Source organism: Parasteatoda tepidariorum, chromosome 10 (genome assembly GCF_982258835.1).
Source record: "Parasteatoda tepidariorum strain Cologne lab strain chromosome 10, Ptep-v5.0, whole genome shotgun sequence".
NCBI lineage: Eukaryota > Metazoa > Arthropoda > Arachnida > Araneae > Theridiidae > Parasteatoda > Parasteatoda tepidariorum.
In genome coordinates, this window is record NC_141764.1 from 53,313,339 (window position 1) to 53,337,995 (window position 24,657).

The window sequence follows — 24,657 nt, forward strand, 5'->3', positions numbered from 1 at the left end:
AAAAAGAGCTGATGTAAAAATCTGTATGAGTAAAAATCTGTATACTGTAAGATTTTAATTTTAAAATGTGAAAAATTAATAAAAAAATCGGACTAATAGCGGAAATTGAAAATGCGTTATAAAATTTGATAATTCAACTAAACATCGTTCTTTTAAGATTGATATCATCTTTTATTCATAACATCTTTGTTTTCAATTCTATTTCATGAATAATTTCCATTCAGTTTCTTTTATGAATGGTTTCAATTGAATTTCATGAACTAAGTTAATGAATATTCCTAACATAATTTTCAAAGCTTACAAACTTACCTGAAACAAAAAAGAATACAACCAAGCTAACACAATAAGCAAACATAATGCTTGCTGAAATAAAATTAAAGTAACGAGAATATTTTGTAGTTTAATTAGTTTAAGAACAAGTTTTGACCAAAGATCAAGACCAAATTTTGTTGCTACAATAATTTATTTTATTTTATAACCGTCGTTGTACAGCCGACTGAATTTTGGGTTTACGACTACTAATATTTAACTCCGTAGCCTTCTAATTTTTAACCCAATCCAGAAGACAAGGGAACTCCTGGATTAAGTATTGGGAGAAATTTGCCTTCGTGGAGAGCTCTATTGATAGAGCTAAACTGCATTTGCGTTACATGGAGTGGGAAACCACGAAAATCTTTGATGTCATCCAGACGGCAGGGAGACTCTAACCCATGTTCCATCTACCACTGAGGATATTTTACATCAGCACTGTTTGCTACAATATTGAAATCATCAAAATTTGACTTTAAACGTTTATTTAAAGACAAATAATTATAACTTTTAAGTGACAAATTAAATTGCACACTTTATGCATTTCTGTTTACTCAACTTAATCGCCTAATTCGCTTAATAACAATGACTTGTTTGTGTAAACAACCTCAGTAATTATGCTATACAAAATTCCTTCTACCACTGAAAGTAAAAACTTAATAATTAATTTCAAAAGATATATTTTAATCCATTTTGATATCCATTATTAATCCATGTTTTAATCCATTATGAGGTAGTCAAAATCTGGAAAACATGGTCACAATAGTGTATCCAAGAGAGCGGTTTAATGTTTGGACTCCTTTATGTTAATTTTATTTTTGCATATTTCGCCGTACCTCCAAAACTTTGAAAAAGAATTGAATTTTTTTTTGCCCACAGTTGTAAATTTCATTTATCCAAAGACAGTTCCATGCGAGGAATGACTTGAAGTAAATATTTATTATTTTTTATTATTTCATTTGATAATGGTAGAAATTTTTTTTTATTATAAGGTATAAAAAATTTTTCGTCATTTCAAAGAATGTAATTTTATACGACCAGATACAAAATTTGAACTAAATCAGTCGATTGCTTCTGATGAATCGAATGTTAAAAAAGTCATATTTTTAAAATTTGATTTCTCAAAAACATTATATCAAGAATTATTAAGGGTAACTCGTTTTTTTATGCTCGTTTTATTTCTGTTAAGCACAAATAGCATTTTATTTCTGGAAAAATAGCAGGCAAAAATAAATCGCTTAAAAGAACAAGGTCAATTTTTCTACCCGCATTAAGAAATAATTCGTTACCTTTTTTTATATACAGGAGCATTTAACCTAAGCATCTTATTACTTCAGACTTTAAAATGGATCATTAGTGATAAGGCTGTAATCAACAAAACTATTTTTTTACCTGCCTTTTTTTTACGTTTCGTTACTGTTACTTTAAACAGTTTGATGTGTAATAATTTAAGCAGATTGATGCGTTCGTAAGCATTTTTAAAACTAGTACTCTCGTATTTTATTTAAAATGATGACTGCCTGAGAATATTTTTCACGGAGTCATGATGTCTTTTATGTAGACATAATTTGTTAAAAAAACAAAATTTATTTAGATTTAACACAGCAGCTATTAAATTAAGATTCTTTAACAAAAGTGTAAACTAAGCTGTTAATGCGTAATTTTCTAAAATTTTCGTGGCTGTTGTTGATTTTACAGTAATAAGTATTTATTTCGTAGTAAAAGCATTCGTTTTATGAAACAAAATAATCAGAAAACCGTAATCATATTTTTATGTCGAAATGCGTCTGCATTACATTTTTATGTGGAGTTTTCTTTCACATTGATAAAATATTAATAGAATAGAATAAATTTTTTTTTTGCTATATACAAATAAATCTATATTCAGTGTTAAGCGTAAATTTCTTTCATAAAAAATAACACAAACTAAAAAGAGAAAGTAAAAAATTTAAGTGAAAGGATACAACCCTTCCAGAAATTAATAACGAAATTAACAATGTTTAAAAACAATTTCCCCAAATTATTTCAAATAATTTTTTCTTTAATATTTTTTAAAAGGACTAAATACTTAGCTTAAACTGCTCAACATTTTTGATAAACCAAATAGGAAAGAATATGAACAAACAATGAGGCTAATCGAATATTTAAAATTTTAATAATTGGTCTTACTTATTGGTCATTTTCCTAAAATTTATTTCTTCATTTCTCGGTACTTCATTCTGCAGATTTCGTGTTAGATATAGTACTCAAAGGCTTTTCGGGATATTAAATAATTCTCATTCTTTATGATACAGCTAACTTGCCGCAGTGCTGTCTAGATTTTTAAAAAAATTTATTCATAAAATAAATTCAATGAATCTCTAATAGAAATTTTTCTCTTTTTTATAATTGCCCTCCAAAACATTATGCTTTAGTATAAAACATATGCAAGTATAAATACCATTGTTTCGTCTTAGAAATTAAATTTAGTTGTACACTGAGAAAAAAGCATGTTCAAAACTAATAGAATTTTTAAAATTTGCCATGCTTCTAGCTCTACGGGAACACTAAAAATCTCGGTAATTTTCACCAAAGAGCTTCGGTAACGTTTTTGGTAAATTTAACAACAAAATATGGTTTTATAATGTGTTATAAAATTTGGTCTAATTTTATCATTATATCTTACAGCCTGGCATAAAAACCATTTATTCGGTAAAATTTACTTTTCACTTTTGTATTTTTTACTAAACGTGAGGTAATGAGAACTATAACTTTGAAATCCAGAATTTCCAGTCTACCGTGAATGAATGGTTTAAATATCATATATTTTAATTTCATGCACCGAAATTATTGGGTTTTTTTTACCAGAAAAAATTATTGCTATATAGTACGGTAATTTTGTCAGAATTTTTACAGTGTAGTTACAGTATGAAGATATTAGTAAAAGAAAGTTATAAAGAGTCATTTTTGAAAAGGAAAATTGAGATCTCACAAAGAATGATCATTCATTTCAGTACATTTATTCTTATTACAGTCTTATTTTATTCATTATTTGCTTATTTCAGTAATTCTTTAAATTTTATAAATGAGATCAAGGAAAGTTCTAAGTGGCAATTTTTGAGTGTTTTCGAAAAGAGTAGAAATACCGAGTGCATATGATAACCAACAGTGAACGAATAATCTTAAAAAGGCTTTCTTCTTGGCAATAAATAAAAACACCAAGAGTACTGACGCTAGGACGCGAACAGTTAAAATTAATATTCCTGAATTATAGATTTCTCAGACAGAAAGTTTGCAGACTAGAATAAAGGCAAAACGTAATCATTATTTCCTATTATCTACGTAAAAACTTAAAAATTAGTTTACTCAAATTCACTGAAATTTCACTTAGAAATTAATATGAATATAAACATACAAACACACAAACATGCATTAAAACATGCAAACAAAGTAACGTTCATTCAGTTCTTTGAGTTTCAGTTAGAATATTACCAACTTCCATAAAAAAGCTTTGACAATACTCTTACTACTGCAACAATTTGAAATCCATGTAATTTAATCTAAGCTGTATATTGCAAAATGAGTTGCAATTTATAAACCAAATATATTGTTAGAAAATATACGATACCTCCACTGTAATTTTAGCTTCGTAGGTTAGCCCTTTAAAGCAGAATTTTTATTAAACATATTTTCCATTCTTTTTTTATTATTTTGTAATAATTTAAGCCAAAGTAAGCGACTATATTATAGTTTGCATTTTAATAATTTATGGTTATAAGAACAGCACGAAACACCGGTGTCTTTTTCTGAGTTAAAAGGAAAATCTTCCATAAACGGCTAACTTCCAAACAATAATTTGTACCTATTTGCAGTTATTTAGATATAAAAGAAAAAGTTTTTCATTATTGAAATTTGTTTCATTTTGTTTTTCACCATTGAAATTTATTACAAAATCAATTATTGATAAATTTTTGAATATGAACGAGAAAAAACATTTGAACTTTTTGGATTTTATATTTTAATACAAAAATAATTCCGATAATATAACAGATTTTTTTGGTAACTATTAAACTGTTTTTTATAATTAAAAAATATAAAAATATATTTTTGCTTGAGTCTGAAAAAAGGTTGTCCCATCTGCTTCGAAGAGTTAATTAATTAGAATGCAAACAGTATAAAAAAATTTCAATTTCATGAATTACGAGTCCCAAAATGAAATTTAAAAATAATTTATGAAAATCCATCAAAATAAAGAAAATCAAATAAAAATACTTTATTTAAAGTTTTAGTTAAATTTTTCAAAATCAAATTAAAATAGAAATACTCATTAGAATACATAAAAAAAATTATTTTTACATAACGTATGACATTTACCTTGACCCATTCAGGAAAACCCTTTTTGAAAATGCTTTTAGAATTGTAAATGGCGTAATCAAAATTAAATGATACTTGATATTCAACGGTAAAGTGCGAGAAATTTTCTTCAAGTTCAGAAGGTCGCCAATCAGAAAAAAATAAATGTCACACACATCCAAAACCCCTAAGGTATGAAGATGAAAGAAACTTGATAATTAGTAAGTCTAAGAGGAAGTAAATAACTTTAGAGAACTTTTTTTTCGAACATTAGGGGTCATATGATAAATCCAAACGTGAGAGTTTTTACTAATAAATGATGTGAATTTAATTCTTACTATCTTACGATCAATTATTTCAAGGATTTTTTTTCCTCTTTTATATTTTAACCTGCAAAACTAATATTAAATTCAATATTTCGTTAAATTGAATAAACATCATTTCATTAATATGATGGGGATATATGTAATTGCACTTTATTTTTAAAAATCATTTTTAAACTAGGTTAAAAAAATATAGAGAAAACATGGAAAATTAAGATTAATAAGAAACGTAGAAAAAAAATTATTAAAATAAAATATTTTTAAAAAATTAAAAAAATATTTATTAAAAAGCCGGAAAACAGAAAATGAAAAGATATAATCTCTCTATCAGCTCATGCTATTAAAAAAATAATTTAAGTGATAATAATAAAATTTTCTTCGTTTTCTTTTCATCCTTTTTGTCTTTATTGTGCTAATATAAAACTAATATTAAATTCAATATTTCGTTAAATTGAATAAACATGATTTCATTAATATGATGGGGACATATGTAATTGCACTTTATTTTTAAAAATCATATTTAAACTAAGTTAAAAAATACAGAGAAAACATGGAAACTAATTAAGATTAATAAAAAGTGTGGAAGAAAAATTATTAAAATAAAATATTTTTAAAAAACTTTATTTTAATAATGTTTATTAAAAAGCTGGATTTATTAAAAAATATTTATTAAAAACCCGGAAAACAGAAAATGGAAAGATATAATCTCTTTATCAGATTATATTACGATTATATCCGTAAAAAGGAGTGCTTCTTAATTTTATTAAATAATTACTAATAAAAAATAAAAATAATAATTAAAGTAACGATATATAATTCAAATATTTGATTATTTCAGTTTAACACTTTACACTTAGTACGATTCAGTAAAACCTTTATTCTCTTATAATAACTAAACGTTGATACATTAATGCAATAGGGTGAAAATTTAACTCCTCTTTGGTTTAAGTGGTATATGAAATATACCAAATGTATACTATTTGTGTCCATGTATTTAATTTAATGTATTGTGTTTAAATGAATATGTATAGTAGTATAACATTTGGTATAACATGAAAATAAATAATATATAAATCGAATATTTAACAATTTTAGTTTGACACTTTGCAGTAGTTGCGATTCAGTAAAAACTATATAGTATAATGATTAACAAACTTTGCTGTACATTAATGCGATGGTGAGAAACTTAATTCCCCTTTAGTTTAAATAGTATGCATTTGTTATATGAAATTGTAATTCTTATATTTAGCGATGTAAGTTTGACACTTTACACTTCGTATGATGGAAACTTTATTTTGTAATATTAAATTAACTCTTTATCATTTATTTAAATGTAGATTATTTAATTGAACTTTGGTTTAAAAATTATACATTCGGTATATGAAACTATATTTAGTGATATAAGATTAGCAGTTTCTATTTGTGAAACGCTAAACGTTATTTTGGAATATTAAATACACACTGATTAATTAATTTAAATAGGAATTACATAATTGCTATTAACTTCAAATAGTATATAGTATTAAATTATGATTTATATGTTAAACAATAAAAATATAATCCTTAAACTTAATACGATGTCTTGTAAACGTCATTTTACTGTGTTAAATACACAATGATCCATTATCATTGGTGGGGTAATATGTTATTGCACGTTAGCTTGCAGAGTACATAAAAAAAAAAGTTTGAATATTTAGGATACAAATTCAATATTTAATACGATGTAATGCAATTTTTTTTAAGAATATTGCACTTTTTTAAGAATAAACACATTTTCATAAATACAAAGAAGAAATATATAACTGCCCTTTTACTTAAATTGTATATTTTTCAAACACAAATACATATTGCTGGACTGAAAAAAAAATACGACCAGAACTACCAGAAAAGAGTAAAATTTACCGCTTTTCTCGTTCTACACCCAAAGGTTTAGTAATTTTTACTGTAGCACTTTGGTAATGGTTTTGATAAAATTAACAATAAAATATGTCTTTATAATGTGTGATGAAATTTGGTAAATGTGGTAAAAGCTGCTAATTTTATCATAATACCTTAGAGCATGGTATGAATACCATTTATTCTGTTAAATGTATTTTTCAGCTTTGCATTTTTTACTAATCGTGTAATAATAAGAACTATAATTTTGAAAACCAGAATTTCCGGTAAAGTGTTACCACATAAACGCAAAAATGACCAAATGAATTGTTGAAATTTCGTATATATTTTTTATTATCCAGAATTATGTTTTTTATTAACAGAAATTTCATTGCCATAGAGAACAGTAATTTTATATGATTTTTTTTTTCTTCATGAGCAATTTTAATCATTAAGTAAATTTATCCTAAATCGCAGTTTTAACCATTTTTCAACTAGCCTGAAAGCCCGAATTTCAAGCACAGCTATTTTTTCCTGATGTCAAGACAAGCAAGAATTGTTTCCCTGAATTGTAAAACATCGATCGACTTTAACTTTTTAAAAACTACAAAGAGTAAAATATCAAAATAAAATTAAAAAAATTAAAAATTTCGCTTATAGGTTGATTAAAAGGAGAACCTAATTCTGAACTGAAAGACATAGAGCTCATCATTTTTGTAATTTTATTATAAATTTTTATTACCACCGAAAAATCTCCACCCCCCTGCATCTTTCGAGAGTGATGCGCTCTACGTATTTCGTTTTAGGTCCAACAAGAATAAGATTATGAATGTATTTTTATTGCATTTGCAAAACGTTGTTCTTAAAATATTTATTTTATCAATAAGAAATCAGTAAGATTACTGTAAAATCCTTTGTATAAATAATATAGATTATTCTAATGCAAAAAAAAGTTAAAAACACAACTAAATCAATGATAAACATATATCTTTGTTATAGACTAGTAATCATGTCCTCATTTTTGTTTACTAAAATTTTTTTCCAAATTTTGTTGAGATTAGGAGATTAATTTAAGACTTTTTACACAATGTTCTTACTTGTTTAAACGTTATAATCGTGATATAATCGTCATATATATTTTGAAATAAAATTTAAAAAAAAAGTAAAATAGAAAGAAACCAGAAAAAAAATGAATTATTCTAGCCAATTCTTCTTTACGTAAAATCTTTCTCATTATTTAAGATCAAACCTTACATACCTTCTATGGAATCTTGTTTTTTTATTATTCATGATAAAAGATTACTTCAAAATTGTGTCAAGGTGCGATCCTAACAAAACTTGTTTCATTGCACTCAAAGTGAAAAACTTACATTTTTTGACCAGATAACATCAGCTTTATTTCGAAAGGTTACGTAAAAACCCTTTTCGAACGAAATTAGGAAAAAAAATGGCTCATCATTGGATAAAACCATATCTGTTTTTATTTCAATTTTAAAAAGAATTTTAACTTTAATAGGTTAATTAACTTCACTGAAAACTCAGATTTGTTTTTTTTTTTTTTTTTTTTTTTTTTTTTTTTTTTGCATTTTAGTTTGCAGTTGTCTTTAACTCTCGAATCTATCTTTATATTTTAATTAAAAATTGCAGTTTTTATTAAAATAACAATAACGAAAACATTTTAATATTTTTCAGCAACGATTCAATTAGAGAATTGTTAATAAAAAAACTGAAAAAACTTGATTCTTAAAACAGTCTTGGGTAGAGCTTTCGTTATTTTTGACTTTGAAATTATTTAATTAGCAATCTGTCCTAATTTTAACAAATTTCCTTATTAAACTAAAAACTAATTTTCCTTATTAAATTGTGTGAGGTTTCTGATCTTAAAAAATGAACTTTTACTTCAGAGCGCAAAAATAGCTCCTCCCCTGTCATTTTTAAAACAGAAACTCTTTTTTATTTATTTATTATATATGATCCCTTAAAATTCCGGGTGATTGTAAAAAAATTGCGTAATGAAAGAAAAAAAGGATACTATAAGCATCAATCAAATGGTATATCATGTGGAACATTGTGCACTATTAAACGCTGTTTACATTGTGAATCTTTGGCTAAGCCCACTTATTTTTAAATTAATATTAAGTTTAAAAATATCAACAATTTGGGAAAAAAGTATATATTTCTTTTTTTTTAAAGAAATCATCGCTCGCAAATCTTCATTAAGTTTTAAATAACATTACAATATGCTTCAAAAAATGAAACGATCACATTGAGAGAGAAAAAAGAAAGCTAAAAGCTCCCAAATCATATTATTTAAGAAAAAAGCGCAAACGTTTTTTATGCATAACATACTGTATACCTTATGTAATTATAGATTAATTTTTTCAACTATAACAACAGTTAACATATATATACTGAGAAAAAAAAGTATGGTCTAAACCACCGGAATATCTTAAAAATTATTGTGCTTCTGGTTCTAAGGGAACACCAAAAATTTTTACCGAAGCGCTTTGGTAATGGTTTTTATAACATTAACAATAATATATGGTTTTTTTAATTTGTGATAAAAATTTGGTAATTTTATCATGATATCATAAAGCATGACATAAAAACTATTTATGGGGTTAAATTTACTTTTCAGTTTTACATTTTTTGTTAAATGTATGGCAATAAGAACTATAATTTATATAATCCATATTTTTTTCGGTAAACCGTTACCATTCGGAAGAAAAATTTTATAAAATGACTGGTTTAAATACCGTATATTTTGGTTTTATTACCAGTGTCGTGATGAAATTACCAAATTTCACCACATATACGAAATTTATCGTATATTATAAAATAATATTTTATTCTTAATTTTGCTAAAAATAATCGAGACAAAAAAGAAACACGGAAAATTTTACCATATTCTATTTTTGACCATTTTTTTTCAGTGTAGAAATGAAAATCTTATTTTAACTTTATTATGCTTTTATATTTATATTCTAATATTTCTTTTTCAATCTATTTTTATTAATTTAATCTATTATTTATTTTTTATATTTATTGAAAAGATCTCCAGATAGCACCTTAATTTTAAGAAGCAAAAAAAAAAAAAAAACTTCAAAAAGAGTTTTAGATGAATAATCTCCATTTTAATATGTAAATCTCTTAATAAGTTTTGAAAGCGTTTAACGAATTCTATTATAAAACAGAATATTTTAATACATTGAAAGAAAGAATGTGAATGTTTTATAATTGGTTAGATTTCATCTTTTGATGCCGTGTTATTATGTTTCAAGCATATCAAACATGCGTATTCAATAATTTTGAGTATTTGTTAAGAATATTTTCGTTTACATTTTCTTTCACGTTTTTGGGCCATAACGTAATCTACGCCTAATGATTCGACCTTCGCTATAATTAAATAATATATATCGTATCACGTTATTCGGAAATAAATAAATAAATTAGTTCAATGAAACTGCATTTTAACTTCCGCTCTAATTCTAAAATTATAAATACAATAACTCCAACAGGATACTAATTATAAACAATTCGCTCACTAAAAGGTTTTTTTATCATTGGCAATATGTTATTATCTGAAAAATACCCCATTTAGTAGAAGGAAATATCTTTACGTTAGCTGATTATCGATTAACTTAATATTAACATTTTTGATGGAGCCGCGATGGCTCAGGGGATAGAGCGTTTGCTTTCCATTGAGGTGACCCGGGTTCGATCCTAGTTTTAGTATTCAGTTACAAAAATATTTATAATTACTGCAGGATAAGATACACAACAATAAAAACTCAGAAAAGTAATTTCTAAGGGACAATATAAAGTAAGAATCATTAATTTAAGATGCATATACTCACAAATTTGGGAAATGAAATTAGTTTATAAATATATCAATAATTCATACTCGTAGTAAAGGCAGAATATTAAAGCGAATTCAAATTAGGCTCAACGGAACCAAAACGAATAGAAAATATATATTACAAAATCATTTAAAACAGTTCGTAGAAGCTTAGAAAACTAAAATACAAATATACTAATAACACAGTTGAAAGAAAGCATACATATTTTATCGACGAACTTTTGTTTTAGTAAATATATAGAAACGTTGAGACTCTCGCCAGCTTGCATTCAAATGTAAACAATCTACAGACGATATCTAAAGCGCTCCAAAGATATTATCTAAAACATATAAAGCGTTTTAGGAAGAGAAAGTATTTAACGTTTGGTGTGAAAGCGAGTGAACTTGGTGTAAACTTTTTCCATTATAAGAGTTTTTGATTTATATACGCTTTTTAAATTGTATATGAAACTCGATTTACTGTTAACTTGGAAATAAGTGTTCCTTCACAAAATTTTTTGGTTTAAGTGTCATCAAATTCGGAAAAATTGTAGACAATTTTTTGCACTGTGAAGTATTTTAATTTTTTTTAATCAATTAAATCCATTAAATTAAATTTTTATATTACGCAAATAATCACGTTTAACAGAACATGGTTAAACTCAAAAATCTGAAAAGCACTTTAAAGTTTTTAAATTAATAAAATTATTGCTTAGTATATAAAGTATTCGAGAAACATCTAAAGCATTAGTCTTCGTAATTAGAGAAATGTCTTTAAATTAGATATAATTAAGTCTTTTAAAGTAATTGAAGTCTTGGTGAATGACATGTTTTAGTTAAGAACTAGCTCCATTTATAAATTCATTAGCTCCATTAATCCGTTAGCTCCATTAATAAATTGCATACAGTTGTAACAGTTAATCAGAGAGGAATCAAAATAAAAGCAGATCACCAGAATGACTTTAGATATAATCATACAATTCAGCTGCATTAAAAAACAATCTTAATGGTTCAGGAGAATGAATTTAAATATAATAGTAAATTTGCTCAGACGATATTGTCAATAACGAAATAAGACGCAAACGAATTTCTCTGATTAAATATACCTTCTTTCGACGGATTTAGATTTTTGGCACCAAACTGTCGAATGTAACCGCAATATGGAAAAAATGGATAAGCAAAAAGTCTCGATAAATTGCTTAAATGTTTGGGCCTCTAAAAGTTAATTCACTTTTTGCATATTTTTCAATATCTCTTGCGGGTTTTGTTAAAGAATCATTATTTTTTTAGGTTTCTATAAAACTAGTTTGTCTACTCCAAGCAAAAAAGGAGCATTTTTTATTATTATTTACTATTTTTTATTTACAAACGGTCAAAAACTATTTGAGTGATGAGTCAATGTATTTTTAAATCATAAATTCCAAAGTTCGAAGGAAATCTTCCGAATAGTTGCTAAGGAAAAAAAATATAAAGTATATATTCTTAGATGACGAAAGACGCAAAAAGTGAAATTAACATTATTGGTCCATTATTTTCGAACGCTTTCTTTACCATACTATTAAAACCATATTTTCCAACTGCGACTATCTTGTATATTCCAAGGATCTAGAGTCCAAATAAATCGAAAAGAGGTTTATTTTTTCAGTAAAATGTGCCGTTTATTTTTGCCGTGTCTGATATCGTAACTCAAATTATCACCAAGATTAATTAATTAGCATATTTAAGGTTAGCCTTTTGAATCGTTAAGAGCTCAGCACAGTTAGCGTCAACCCATACCAGCGTCAAAAAATGTTTAAGGTTGCCTTTTTTTTTTTGTACTTAGTAAATTCTCAAAAGTTTAAAGAACAGCCGTGGGGGTTAAGGGGATAAAGCTATCGCCTTCCAATGAGGTGAACCAATTTCCAATCCCAGCAATGGCTGTTTGATACGAATTCCGCATCCGGATCGCACCGACCACAGTTCTGAGGTAAAATAGCCTCAGTGTTAGACGGATCATGGGTTAGAGTCCCCTTGACGTAAGGACAGTCGTGGGAAGTTTTCATGATTTTTCTTTCTATGTAACGTAAATACATCTTAGCTCCATCAAAAAGTCTTCCACGAATCTTCTCCCAATACTTGATCCAGCAGTTCCCTTGTTTTCTGGATTGGGTTCCAAACTACAAGGCTACAGAGCTGAACATTAGTACCTGTTCAACGATGGTTATAAAATATAAAAAGTGTAAAGAGATATTTAAAAAGAAACCATCATTCTTGCGTGCAAAAGAATTTCAAATCAGTTTAATTTTTTTATAAGCAATGACTATAATGATCTAAATATGAAAATTTTTCATATAAATATTTCCAAAACAATATATTCTTTTTCTTTCAAAATAGGTTCTTATCTGGAAATGTTTAAAGGACCAAATCTTTTTTATTTTACGAGAAAACTAAAACATTTTCATGATTCTATAATTTATTTCGTTTCACGCTTAACGAGATGTAAATACGTAAGGACTATAGCTAAATTTAATGGCTCTGTGTATTAAATGTGTTGCAAATTTAACTCTGTGTTGTAAATTTGTGTAAACTTGTAACTCTGTGTTGTAAATTTAAATGGCTAATTTTCGGGCTCTTTAAACTATTTTACTAAAATAATCTGAAATCAGAAATATCTAACAAACAATAAAAAATCTCTATGCATTTTTTAACAAAAAAATTTACTAAAAGTTATGAAGTATTCATTTAATGCAATTAATTTTTTTGTTTTTTATTTTAGGGTAACTCATTACTACAATGCCCAGATGGTAAGTTCATATTTTATTAATTCTGTTTTACATTTGCTTAACAATTCATACCGATAAATTTATGTTTCAAACAATGTTTAATTTATTTTCTTTAAAAATTCTTATTTACGTACGTATTAAAATGTTAACAGTAATTTACTTCAACTCGCTGTATGAAAACAGTTTCGAGTTTCAAAATAGTTTCACTATGTCTATCATATTTTACACGTTTATTATAGTGCTTAAAATATAACTTATTACATTAAGTTTATAACTACAGGTAAATACAGTGAAATTTATCACTTAGACATAAAGTGAAGAAAAAAAATTAACTAAGTTGAAGAGGCTGAATTTCATTTTCTAAAGCAGAGGTTCTCAAACTTCTAGTTTGTTAAGTTTCCCTTTGAAACTCAATACTCAATAAAGAACAATTAGTTTTAGCTCATTTTTAACTATTTTTTTATTTAATTAATTAAAGTAATTAAATTTAAATTTTGCGCATATATATGAGATTTATATATATGTGTTTAGTAAATCGAAAGACCGATTCAAAAAGTTTCATTTTGAGGCAAATTTTGCGATTGCGAACAGCAAAAACATGCATGAAGAAAGGATTATGAAAATATTTTCAAGACAAAAATTACAGATACACATTTTTTCATTTTATTATTTTGATAAGATTGCAATGTCACTCATTTTTCTGGATTTCGTTAAACGAAAATTTCATGAGAAGAACGGATTTTGCACAATGAGATGGTATTTGATTTACGTTTGGATTGTGTTGTCTTTTAACACTGAATTTGTGTTGTTAAATAACGAGCAAGAAATTGACACATTGAATGTTGACTTTATTTTAGTATAGTTAGTGTTATACCTGAACGTTGAAAAACAATTGATACTCTTTTTCTTTTCTTCCACTGCCCACATTTTCGTATGATCGGATTGTGTCGTCTTTTAACTTTGAATTTGCGTTGTTAAATAACGAACAAGAAGCTGACACATGGAATGTTGACTTTATTTTAATATAGTCAGTGTTTCTCATGAACGTTGAAAAACAATTGATTCTCAGTTTTTTCCCATTGCCCACGTTTTTTACGTTCGAACTGTGTTGTCTTTTAACATTAAATTTGTGTTGTGAAATAACGAGCTAGAAGCTGAATGTTGACTTTGTTTTAGTACAGTCAATGTTTCACCTGAATGTTGAAAAACAATTGATACTCGATTTTTTTCCTTCCATTGACCACCGAGAGAGCAAAAAATCATAATATTAAAAAGAAATTTCAATTTTTTTTTCTTAAAGAAATATTTTGAATTTGATATTTTAAAATATACTCTATTTTTTTTATTTTCTCAATTTTAAAACGTCGTCTAACATTTCATCTTTTCGTAGAGAACTTTAAATTCGAAAACTTTCTCTTTGAGAACTTTATTTCTCAGAACATAAATCATTAAGAGAAAAAACATAAAGAGCAAAACTCTTACATCATTTTTTACGAATAATTTATGCTGTTTACGTTGAAAATAATATTTTCAATGAGTAGTATATAAGAAAGTTGTGTACAAAAAGGAAATAGTTTGACCTTTAGAATGCATGTTAGCCAAAAAATGAAAGTTAGCATAAAAGTATAAAAGAAGCTAGTGCTCATATTCTGTTTCAATTACACTATTACAAATAAACTATCTAATACTATGTATTTTAAACAAAATTTAAATGTTTCCTGCGAATATAATTTCTCTACTGTATCGAAAATTGCATAAACTTAGTTTAGATGGTTGATTTGTTTCAAATAAAATTTAATTTCAGCTAAAATAAGGTTGAAATTCATTTTCATAATAAATGTTTCAATAGCTAAAGGTAAATACATCACTAATCAATAGTAGTTAAAATTCGCGTTTATTATTGAAGTAATTAAACTATGCAGAATGATAAAAAAAACATTCAATGACTTCAATATTGATTTCGTGACTAAATTTTTTTTAATTTAATTTGACACAGCAATAAATATTTTTTGTCATATTCAAATTTTATCAACTTTAATAATTCCTGTTCAAAAACAATTTTACTAAAGCTGACCATGTAAATCATAAACTATATGTATAAAATGATATGTAAAACGAAAAAATATAGCTATTTCCTTCGTAACTCCTAAATTGTTGGATTATACTAAATGTCTCTACAAAACCACAATTCCGATTGTTAAATTATGATTGAACATTTATTTCAATAAAGTAATGTTATGTAATAAAATAATGCAAAATATTGAATTGTTCAATATAGAGAAAAAAATTACCACCCATCACCGTACTGCATGATAATAACATTTTTGACGAAAAAAAAAGTGTAAAAAATTCTGGTTAGTAAAACCAAAATATTCGGCATTTAAACCTCGCATTTAGTCATTTTTGCTTTCATTTAAAAACGGTTTACCGTAAATTCTGGTTTTCAAAATTATAGTTCGTATTTTTACCACATATTTAATAAAAAAATACAAAGCTGAAATACAAAGTAAATTTAACCGAATAAATGGTTTTTATACCATGCTCAAAGGTATCATGATTACCACATTTTACCTCATTTACCAAATTTTATGACATATTGTAAAATTATGTTTTATTGCTAATTTTACCAAAATAATTGCCACAGCGATTCGGTAAAAGTTACCGATTTTTTTCAATGTTCCCTTAGAACTAGGAACACGACAAATTTTACCATATTCTAGTAGCTTTGATCATGCTTTTTTTTCTTTCAAATTCAAGAACTTTAATTAATAAATTCTTATGTGATTGCTATGTCAGTATATAGTTGTGCTTTTATTTACTCTCACTTTAAATTATTGTATTGTTACGAAACACCTTTCCCAACACTAATTGTTAAATTGTCATGGAATAGCTTCTTAAATAAAATAATGTAGTTATTCTATTCTTTCAATCATTTAAATCATTGTATTGTATTAAACGTCTTTCAGCTATTTAAATTTTTATTCGACAGCTATTACAGTTAAATAATGTTGATATTCACTTCTAAAACTTATTAGTTTAATAAGTATAGAATGTCTCTCCAAAACAATTCTAATGGTTGAATTCGTCTCTGTTATTTGTTCTTTTTATCCAAATTGCTCATGAACGTCTAGTTCGTGTTATCGCTTTCCAACTCTACAATCGAAATTGCTTATTATCCTCAAAAGGTGAAAGAAACAATACTGAAATACGACCCCACCAATGTCAAGGCCCACCGATCACTCTTCTCTTTCGATGTTTTAAGAAAGGTATCATATTATAGGCGCATGACAATAGTTTTTAAACTTCCCTTTGTTTCTGAACATCTTAGTTTACCAAGACGTCTCTTCGTGAATAATTTTACCTGTGAAATGTTGTAGGTCACATTCTGTTTTGAAATGTGACCTACACCCGGATGGTTAAAGCTATTTACACGTTTTTTTCCATTTTTCCCTTTCCAAAATAAACAGCATATTGCTACTCAACGCCGTTTTTCAAACCTTGACCTTAATCTGGAATTAAAATGATTAAAGAAAAATAGATTAGTTCTCAATTATTATGTTATTAGTTATTATCTAAAATTATTTTAGTTAAAGTTACTAAAATATGTGGAAAGTTATTTGAGTTTAAATCATAAAGTATACACGGAGAAAAAAAAAAGTATGGTCAAAACTACCAGCATATAGCAAAATTTATAGCCTTTCTGGCTCTATGGGAACATCGAAAAGCTCGCTAATTTTTACCGAATAGCTTTGCTAATGATTTTGGTAAAATTAACAATAAAATAGGCTTTTATAAATTGTGATGGCATTTTGTAAATTAGATAATATTTGGCAATTGTGTCATGATACATTAGAGTATGGCATAAAAGTCATTTATTCGGTTACATTTAGGTTTTAGTTTTGTCTTTTTTACTAAATTCATGGTAATAAAAACTATAATTTCTGATAAACTGTTACCATATGAATGGAAGAATTACCAAATGAATGGTTTTAATACTTTATATTTTGGTTTTATTAACCAGAACAATGTGTTTATTTTACCAGAAATGCCACTATTTTAATTTTACCTGAATATTTTTTTTCGTGTAGGTTTAAGCATTGATTATAAGGTTAAGATATTCAATATGCGTAGTGAGTATAGGTTATTACGTTTGAGTTACTTACGTTAAAGCTAAGCATTATTTTTCAAACTTTTATTTGTAATGATATCCAAAAATTAGTACATTCAGGCAGGGATATTCATGATACTTTGGTAAAATTTTTTAAATAAGGAAAAGGGAAAGTTTTATTAAACAGAAACAGTGAGTTTAGTTTATAAGTCTCGGTATTAAAATCATAAATTTTAAAGTTATCATGCTAAGCATAAGCAGTATTAAGAATAAATATTTAAATTAAGTATAAGTATCAAAAGTTACTAAATAAACGTATTAAGTTTTTAAAATTAAGTATACATGTTTTAAATTATTAAGAATGAGCATTTAGTAATTATTCACGTGACGTTTAAGTTAACGCTTATGAAGTTAGTGTAGGATTAACATATGTACTTAAGTTATTGTATATAGAAGGTTTAAAGTTTTCCCCCAAGATTTCTTGATTTGATTCCACTCCGCAGCTTCTTTTCCAATTCTTCATATTCTCCTTCTTCAAGGCATCTTCACAACACTTTTTGCGCCCAACAGTTTTTTTTTTCTCTCTTAGTTGGTCTTTTTTGTGCCAAGCAGCTTCTTTCTCTCAGTTGACTCTTCCCACTGTTCCTTCGCACTTGAATTAACGTAACAATATCTTTCCAAGTCTTCCACATTTTACCATGCATGTCCTTAACACTGTTTGAGCCAAGCAGATTCTTTCTTCGGTTCCTCTCACTATTCCTGAAGACTTAAAATTTTAAGAAATAAACGCGAATATAAAACTCTTATTCTGTCCCCAATCTATAGCTTATTCTTGAAAGTGAATTGTCTTCTCAAATTTTTCCATTCTCTTCTTAAAAAGTTCTTTATGTTCTTATTCATTGAATGAATAGAATTCTTTTGGTCAAGAACAGATTTATTTGCTGGTGCTTTCCCTCCTGATATATTATTCTTTTCAAATCAGTTCTTCTGTTTGAACGATATTCTTGAAGTAAAATGTAAGCTTTTTTTTGCGGAAAAATTCTCTCCCTCTGTGAGAGTTTCGATTTATCTTGCTCCTATTGAGTCTTTTTTTTTTACCACTCTTAATTATCGTTCTTTCATATCGTCCCAATCAGTTCAATCTTTTACTGTTTGTGAGTGAAAGGAGCTGTCGGGGACTTCATATGAATTTTTGGTCTAACACTTTCCTCATGTTACTCTTCACTTTTTTTCCCCTTCATTCTTTTCATCTGCTCGATCTTTAGATTTTTGTGCGAACTCTGAACTATCGGAGACATCTAATGATGTTTTTTTTTTTATCTCAACACTTTCCTCTTGTTACTCTTCACCTTTTCTTCTTTTAGTTTTTTCTCCCTCAAACGATAATTGCTCGATATCGAAAATTTCTAGAAATTGACGTAGCATTTTTCTTTTATTTTCCGCTTTTTTTTAGAAACTCTCCAACAACTATATTTTCTCCCTTGATCTTAACACTGAAGTATTTGTCATTTTCATAGAATTTATAGTGAGAAGACTTCTTCGACTGTCTTGATTTTGATCTAAAATAGAAAAAAGCTCATTTTTAAAAATAAAAAAAAATTAAGAAAGTTAATGCGCGTAACAAAAAATTTGTCCTTCTCGTTAATTAATTAAAATTATGCATTAATTACTGTTTAAACATTTTTTTAAACTTCATTGTATTTCTTATGCATTGAATTTTTTTTCATTCTCTTAACCTAATTCTAGATATTCTAAATTCGAAAATTTTATTCATGTTTGTATAAGAAAACGAACAATATTTTAATTTAAAGCAAATTTCGAAGTCAAAATTAAATTTTCGAAAACATATTTAAAATTTTAGGTTTTTAAACTCGATAATTAGAAGCATGCACTGAGCAAATATGTTGAACTTAAATCCACATATGGCATTATACATTAACTACTATTATTAAATTTTAAATTTTTTTAAATTCCTTTAAATGGAGGCTAGGTGCAGATATTCCAGCTTGGTTGAAAGTTTATGTATATCAAGACGGTAAAGAGAGAAAATTGATAATAAAATTATTCCTCCACAACTTGTTTTCAGGAAGATAAAAAGGTTAAGGCGCAACCTTTTGCTTAGGCAATAATTTTCCTTCAGTTTTGCTCAATTACCGTTTCTAGTTACCATGCCATTCCCTTCTGTCTTTGATTGTAATGACGAATTTCCGCTACTTCGAGTTTCCGTTACTTGCGCTTTCCGTTATGTGATTTGTTATTGGTTTATTTTTATTTATCTTGGTTTATTTTCAAATCGCAACATATAAGAGGGGTCTTCGATTGTAAATTATTACCGATAAAAAGATCAATTACTTTTAGGATTTTTTAAGAATTATGACATATAAGGATTATTTTTTTTCCTAAGAAAAAGTTAATCGTGTAATTTACAATAGTAAGAGCATGTTTTGCTTATTCCAAAAACAATTAAGTGAAGTGGTTTTAATATCATTTTTTTCTCTTTTATGTCTCACTTTTAACCTTCAATAACCTTTTAAGATTTGACCTACTTATTTTTCTTGTTTAAATAGCTCAAAATGTAAAAAGCAAGCTATTTTGCTATGAATCTAAGAAATTATAGATCAGCCATTCACACTAGAATACATTGTTATATTTAAGAAATAATTTTATGTTTGGAATAAAGCAGCTGGATATTTTTAATATTGAAATGGTAGCTAAGAGAAGAAATTTTTTACTCAATTTAAACTTGGTTTAAAATAAATATATTATCACTGCGCATATATTTGATTAATATCTAGCCCACACAAGCAAGCTCGGTATGAATGGGTTAACAACATACCCTCCTACAATTCAGACATCCAGCTAATTTTTTTTAATTAAAAGTGAAAATTATTAAAACAAATAAAGATTCCTTAAAACTTTCATTAAAATAAGCATATGACTAGCACCGACCTTTTTTATACCTCTTTGAATTATTTACATGTAGTAGTGGACAAAATTCCTTTATTTTATATTTATCGAAATTATATTATACGTTACCATTGTTCCCGGAACAAAAAATATTTTCTGAAACTACGGAGATTCCGTATTTGTTGGAGGGTCTAACCTGGTGCGGAATTCGTATAGACCAGCCATCGCTAGGATTTGAACCTGGGTCGCCTTATTGGGATACAAACACTCTATCCCTGGAGTCAAAACGTCTCAAGCTAAATATTTTATATTTTATTTTATAACCATCGATGAACAGCCGATCCAATTGTTGAGTTTACGACTACTAATGTTCAATTCGTAGCCTTGTAATTTTGAACCCAATCCAAACGACAAGGAAACTCTTGGATCAATTATACTGAGAAATTTGCCTTCGTGCAGGACTTTTTGAAGAAACTAACCCGCATTTGCGTTACATGGAGAGGAAAACCTCCCAAGGTTAGCCCAACGACAAGGGAACTCTAACCAATGATCCGTCTACCACTTAGGACGTCAGCACTGTGGACAAGCTAAATATTTTACAGACTCAGCGTTGCACTATCTTTTAGAAAGCGAACTAAAAATTTCCAAATGAGAAACTAGCTTTCTTGGACACAGCCTATACTTCTGTGTAAGCTATGCCTGGACAACTAATGCTAACGAGCATCATCGTTGCCTTATTACGTCTATTAAAATTTTTTATAGCACTTTGAAACGCTATAAAGTTTGAAAAAAAGTTCATCAGCAAGATTTTTATTTAATATTAGAATTGTTACGTAATGTGTTAATTTAAACATGATTATTTAAACAAGTGTTAAGTGTTCAATTTAAACAATAAAACTTTGAATTGTAAGTTTTTCAAGAAATATATATAACTTTTTTTAATTTTTAATAATTTGAAGATTAGTGTCCTTTTTATTTTTCTAATATTTTTAAAAACATTTGCAAGTTTCTAATACATGTCATTTATAAAATTTATGTAATTTCTTTTTGTTTATTATTATTTATTATACCAACAAGAATTAAAAAATTTAATATATCATTTTTGTATTTTAGAACAGTTAAGATTGAAACCTATAAAAATACTCTTGCAATAATAAATATTTTTTTTTTTAAATTGTGAACTTGTTTTTTTTTTCTACATTATTATAGATCACTACGTGCAACAATAATAGAATCCTCATAATTGTTACGAATATTGATTTATTTTATTATCATGTAATATTTTTATTTTTTTTCATTATTTATGAATAGTGTTTTATTCACCCAAAGTCATATATGGCAGTTAACTCTCCTCTAAGAAGTCTTAAAAATCCGAGTTATTGTAACTTTTTTTTATATTCTCTTAAAAATTATCCTTGAATATAGCTTTAAGAAAATGTGTATTTGTCTCTAAAAGTGCACTATTATTTTGATTTGTTTATTGCCTTTGAAAGCTTGTTTAATCGGAATTCCTTATTTATTATTGCGAATTATTTCAAATTCCTAAAGTAAAAGTCAATCAAAAGAAAATGTTTATTTTCAAAAATAACCTTGATTCCACAGAAATGTCATTGTTAGAAGTTTTAATACTATGGATAAAAACCAATAAATAAAGTTTCTCTATCTACTGAACTAAAGGAAAAATATTTTTCCTTCCATCAAAAAATGCAGGAACCATTGAACCAATTTAAAAAAAAAAAAAAAAGACTTTGTACAAATTTTTTAAGGTATCTAATAACTGTCCATGCCAAGTTTTACCACAAGTGTTTGATTAAATTTTAAATATTTATACTTTCGAAACTATCGCACTTATTAAATCCAGTGATATACAAAATTAAAGACAAGGTTTTGTTTTATTTAAAATGTTCAATGTGGTGGCCCTTTTTTTAAACTCTACAACGCACTGTAGGCCAGAAGACCATGATCTTTGGCCAAAAGTCAAAAATTAAATTTTCAACTAAAATACGTGTAGGCAGTTTTAATATAGCCCAAGTTAAGTATTCATAATCATTCCAAACATTATAATTTACTTTTTGGACCGACGAGAGTACAATGTAGTGAAAAACATGTTTAAAAAAAATATTTAATGTAACTTTTAAATTTTTATTTCAGAAATACTATATATAGGAATTTCACCTTACTGTTACATTTTTATCAGAGTAATTAGTTTGAAATTGTAGTACAATTTTTCAATTTGTTGGATTAGTTAATACTCTTGACAAACTTAAAGTTTATATCTTATCATTTGACATTTTACTATGTTTGAATGACTTTCGAAAATTAGTTCCAAAAAGTTCCACGAGGTAATTAGCTAAATTTTTTTTTTGTTGTCTTCTTTGATGTTTCTTCTTTTGAAAAAACCTGCCCCATTTTGCAAGTATTGTAAAGGTGGACTAAATATACCGAAAAACAAAAATTATGTTTTTTTTTTCATGTTTTCACGTTATTTTGTAATTAATTCGCGTTATTTCGTAACATTACTTCGGAAATATTTAATATAATTCTTTTCATTTTTAATATAAAATTACGAAAATTATTATATTTTCATTGCTATATTTAATTATTTAAACGTACTTGTTTTTTTTTGTTTTTTGCTCACCATATTTTAGCCGCCATTTTTTTGGTATTTTAGTGTATACTTTTAGTGTATTTCAAAATTTCAACTATGAATTCAATTTACCTGCACATAGAAACCCCTAAATAAAAAAAACCCCAAATTTGAAACAAATTTTATCGAAATACTAATTTTGGCCACGAAACCTTGGATGCTGGCCCACTGTGCAGCGGCCTAATTTTTAATCATGTTCCCTACAAAAATTATGAAGTTTCACACAGTTAATTCGGTTTTTTGGCCCTCAAAATATAGGAAGGGGTGGTAGTAATCTAGAAAATATGGTCCCAATAATTTCAGCTAGAGAGCGATCGAAATTTTTATCCCCTTAATGTTAAATTCACTTTTTTCCCATTTGAATAGCATCAGAAGAGTCATGCTTTTAAATTTCCATTTCTCAAGAACTATTTGACTTATTTTAATTCAATTCAAATTTTAGATTTTGTCATTTAAGAGGACGCAGGACGTTCAAGAATGGGAAAAATCCTTCAAAAAACAATTCTTTGGTTTTTGAAATATTGAGAAAATTTACACTTTACTAAGTAATATACAGCAAAACAAACCGTGTTTAAATCAGAGTTTTTCTTAAAGTGAGTTAAAAGATTGTGATTTTGTATATGTCCATACATCAATATGTACTTCTCATTGACAAAGTTGCTTTTTCTCGTAATGGAATATATCAATGTTTTCACAACTTCAAAAATTTTCTTGAAGAACCAGTTTTTATTTCATTATGTTATTAAAAAAATTTCAAATAATCTTCCATGTGTCTTGTTCAATTCTAAATGCATTTGATTAACTCAATATCTTAATTCAACATTTTAATAATTGAAGAAACATAATTGAAGTGTGTTTTTTGAAAAGGTTTTTGGTGACAAAATGAATCTTAAAATATAAGAAAAGTTTGGTCATTGTTAAAATAAATAATTATGAAAAATTAATAAAATGTTCTTCAATTAAAAAAGTTTTGCAAATTTTCGAGAAATAAGCAATAAGTTCTGGAGAAACAAGCAAAAAGTGAATTTAACATTTATAAACCTGGGTTTCAACCCAACTCCTGCCTAATCTATTAGAACCATATTTTTCAAATTGCGTACTTTCCTCCATATTTTAAGGGTCAATAATCCAAATCTGTCGTAGAAAAAAGGTTGTTTATTCAGGGAATCGCGTTTTTGTGTTCGATTACGTACCTGAAAATATCGTTTGCGCAAATTAATTACCATACTTAAGGTTAGTCCCTTGAATCTTTGTGCGTGAAAATATAACCAATATATCAAAAGGTTTTTCCCCTCTTTATTTTCCGCACTGTACTTTTTTAAAATAAAATTATCATCATGTTGTTGATTATACGATCTCCAAAAATTTCAAAGTAAGTCTTCCAAAACTCCAAAAAGAAAGTGATAGTAAAAATAAAAAAAACAATGGAGCTGCAAGATAAACATTATCATCGATAGACATCAAGATTCTTGCGATAACTGCAACCCTTCTTTGTTCTTCAAAATGCCTTTCTTTGGCATCAGAAGGATAGCAAAAGTCTTCGATGTTCCAAGTGA

General features: G+C 26.8%; 1 protein-coding gene across 1 annotated transcript in view; it reads left to right on the forward strand.

Moving 5' to 3' along the window:
* The window catches only part of LOC107451935 (uncharacterized), a 143,439-nt gene that overhangs the window by 16,822 nt on the left and 101,960 nt on the right, over window positions 1-24,657 (forward strand). The window contains exon 2 of the mRNA XM_087153547.1: window positions 13,433-13,460. Within this exon, the coding sequence (XP_087009673.1) occupies window positions 13,433-13,460 (28 nt within the window). The remainder of the gene's footprint in view (window positions 1-13,432; window positions 13,461-24,657) is intronic.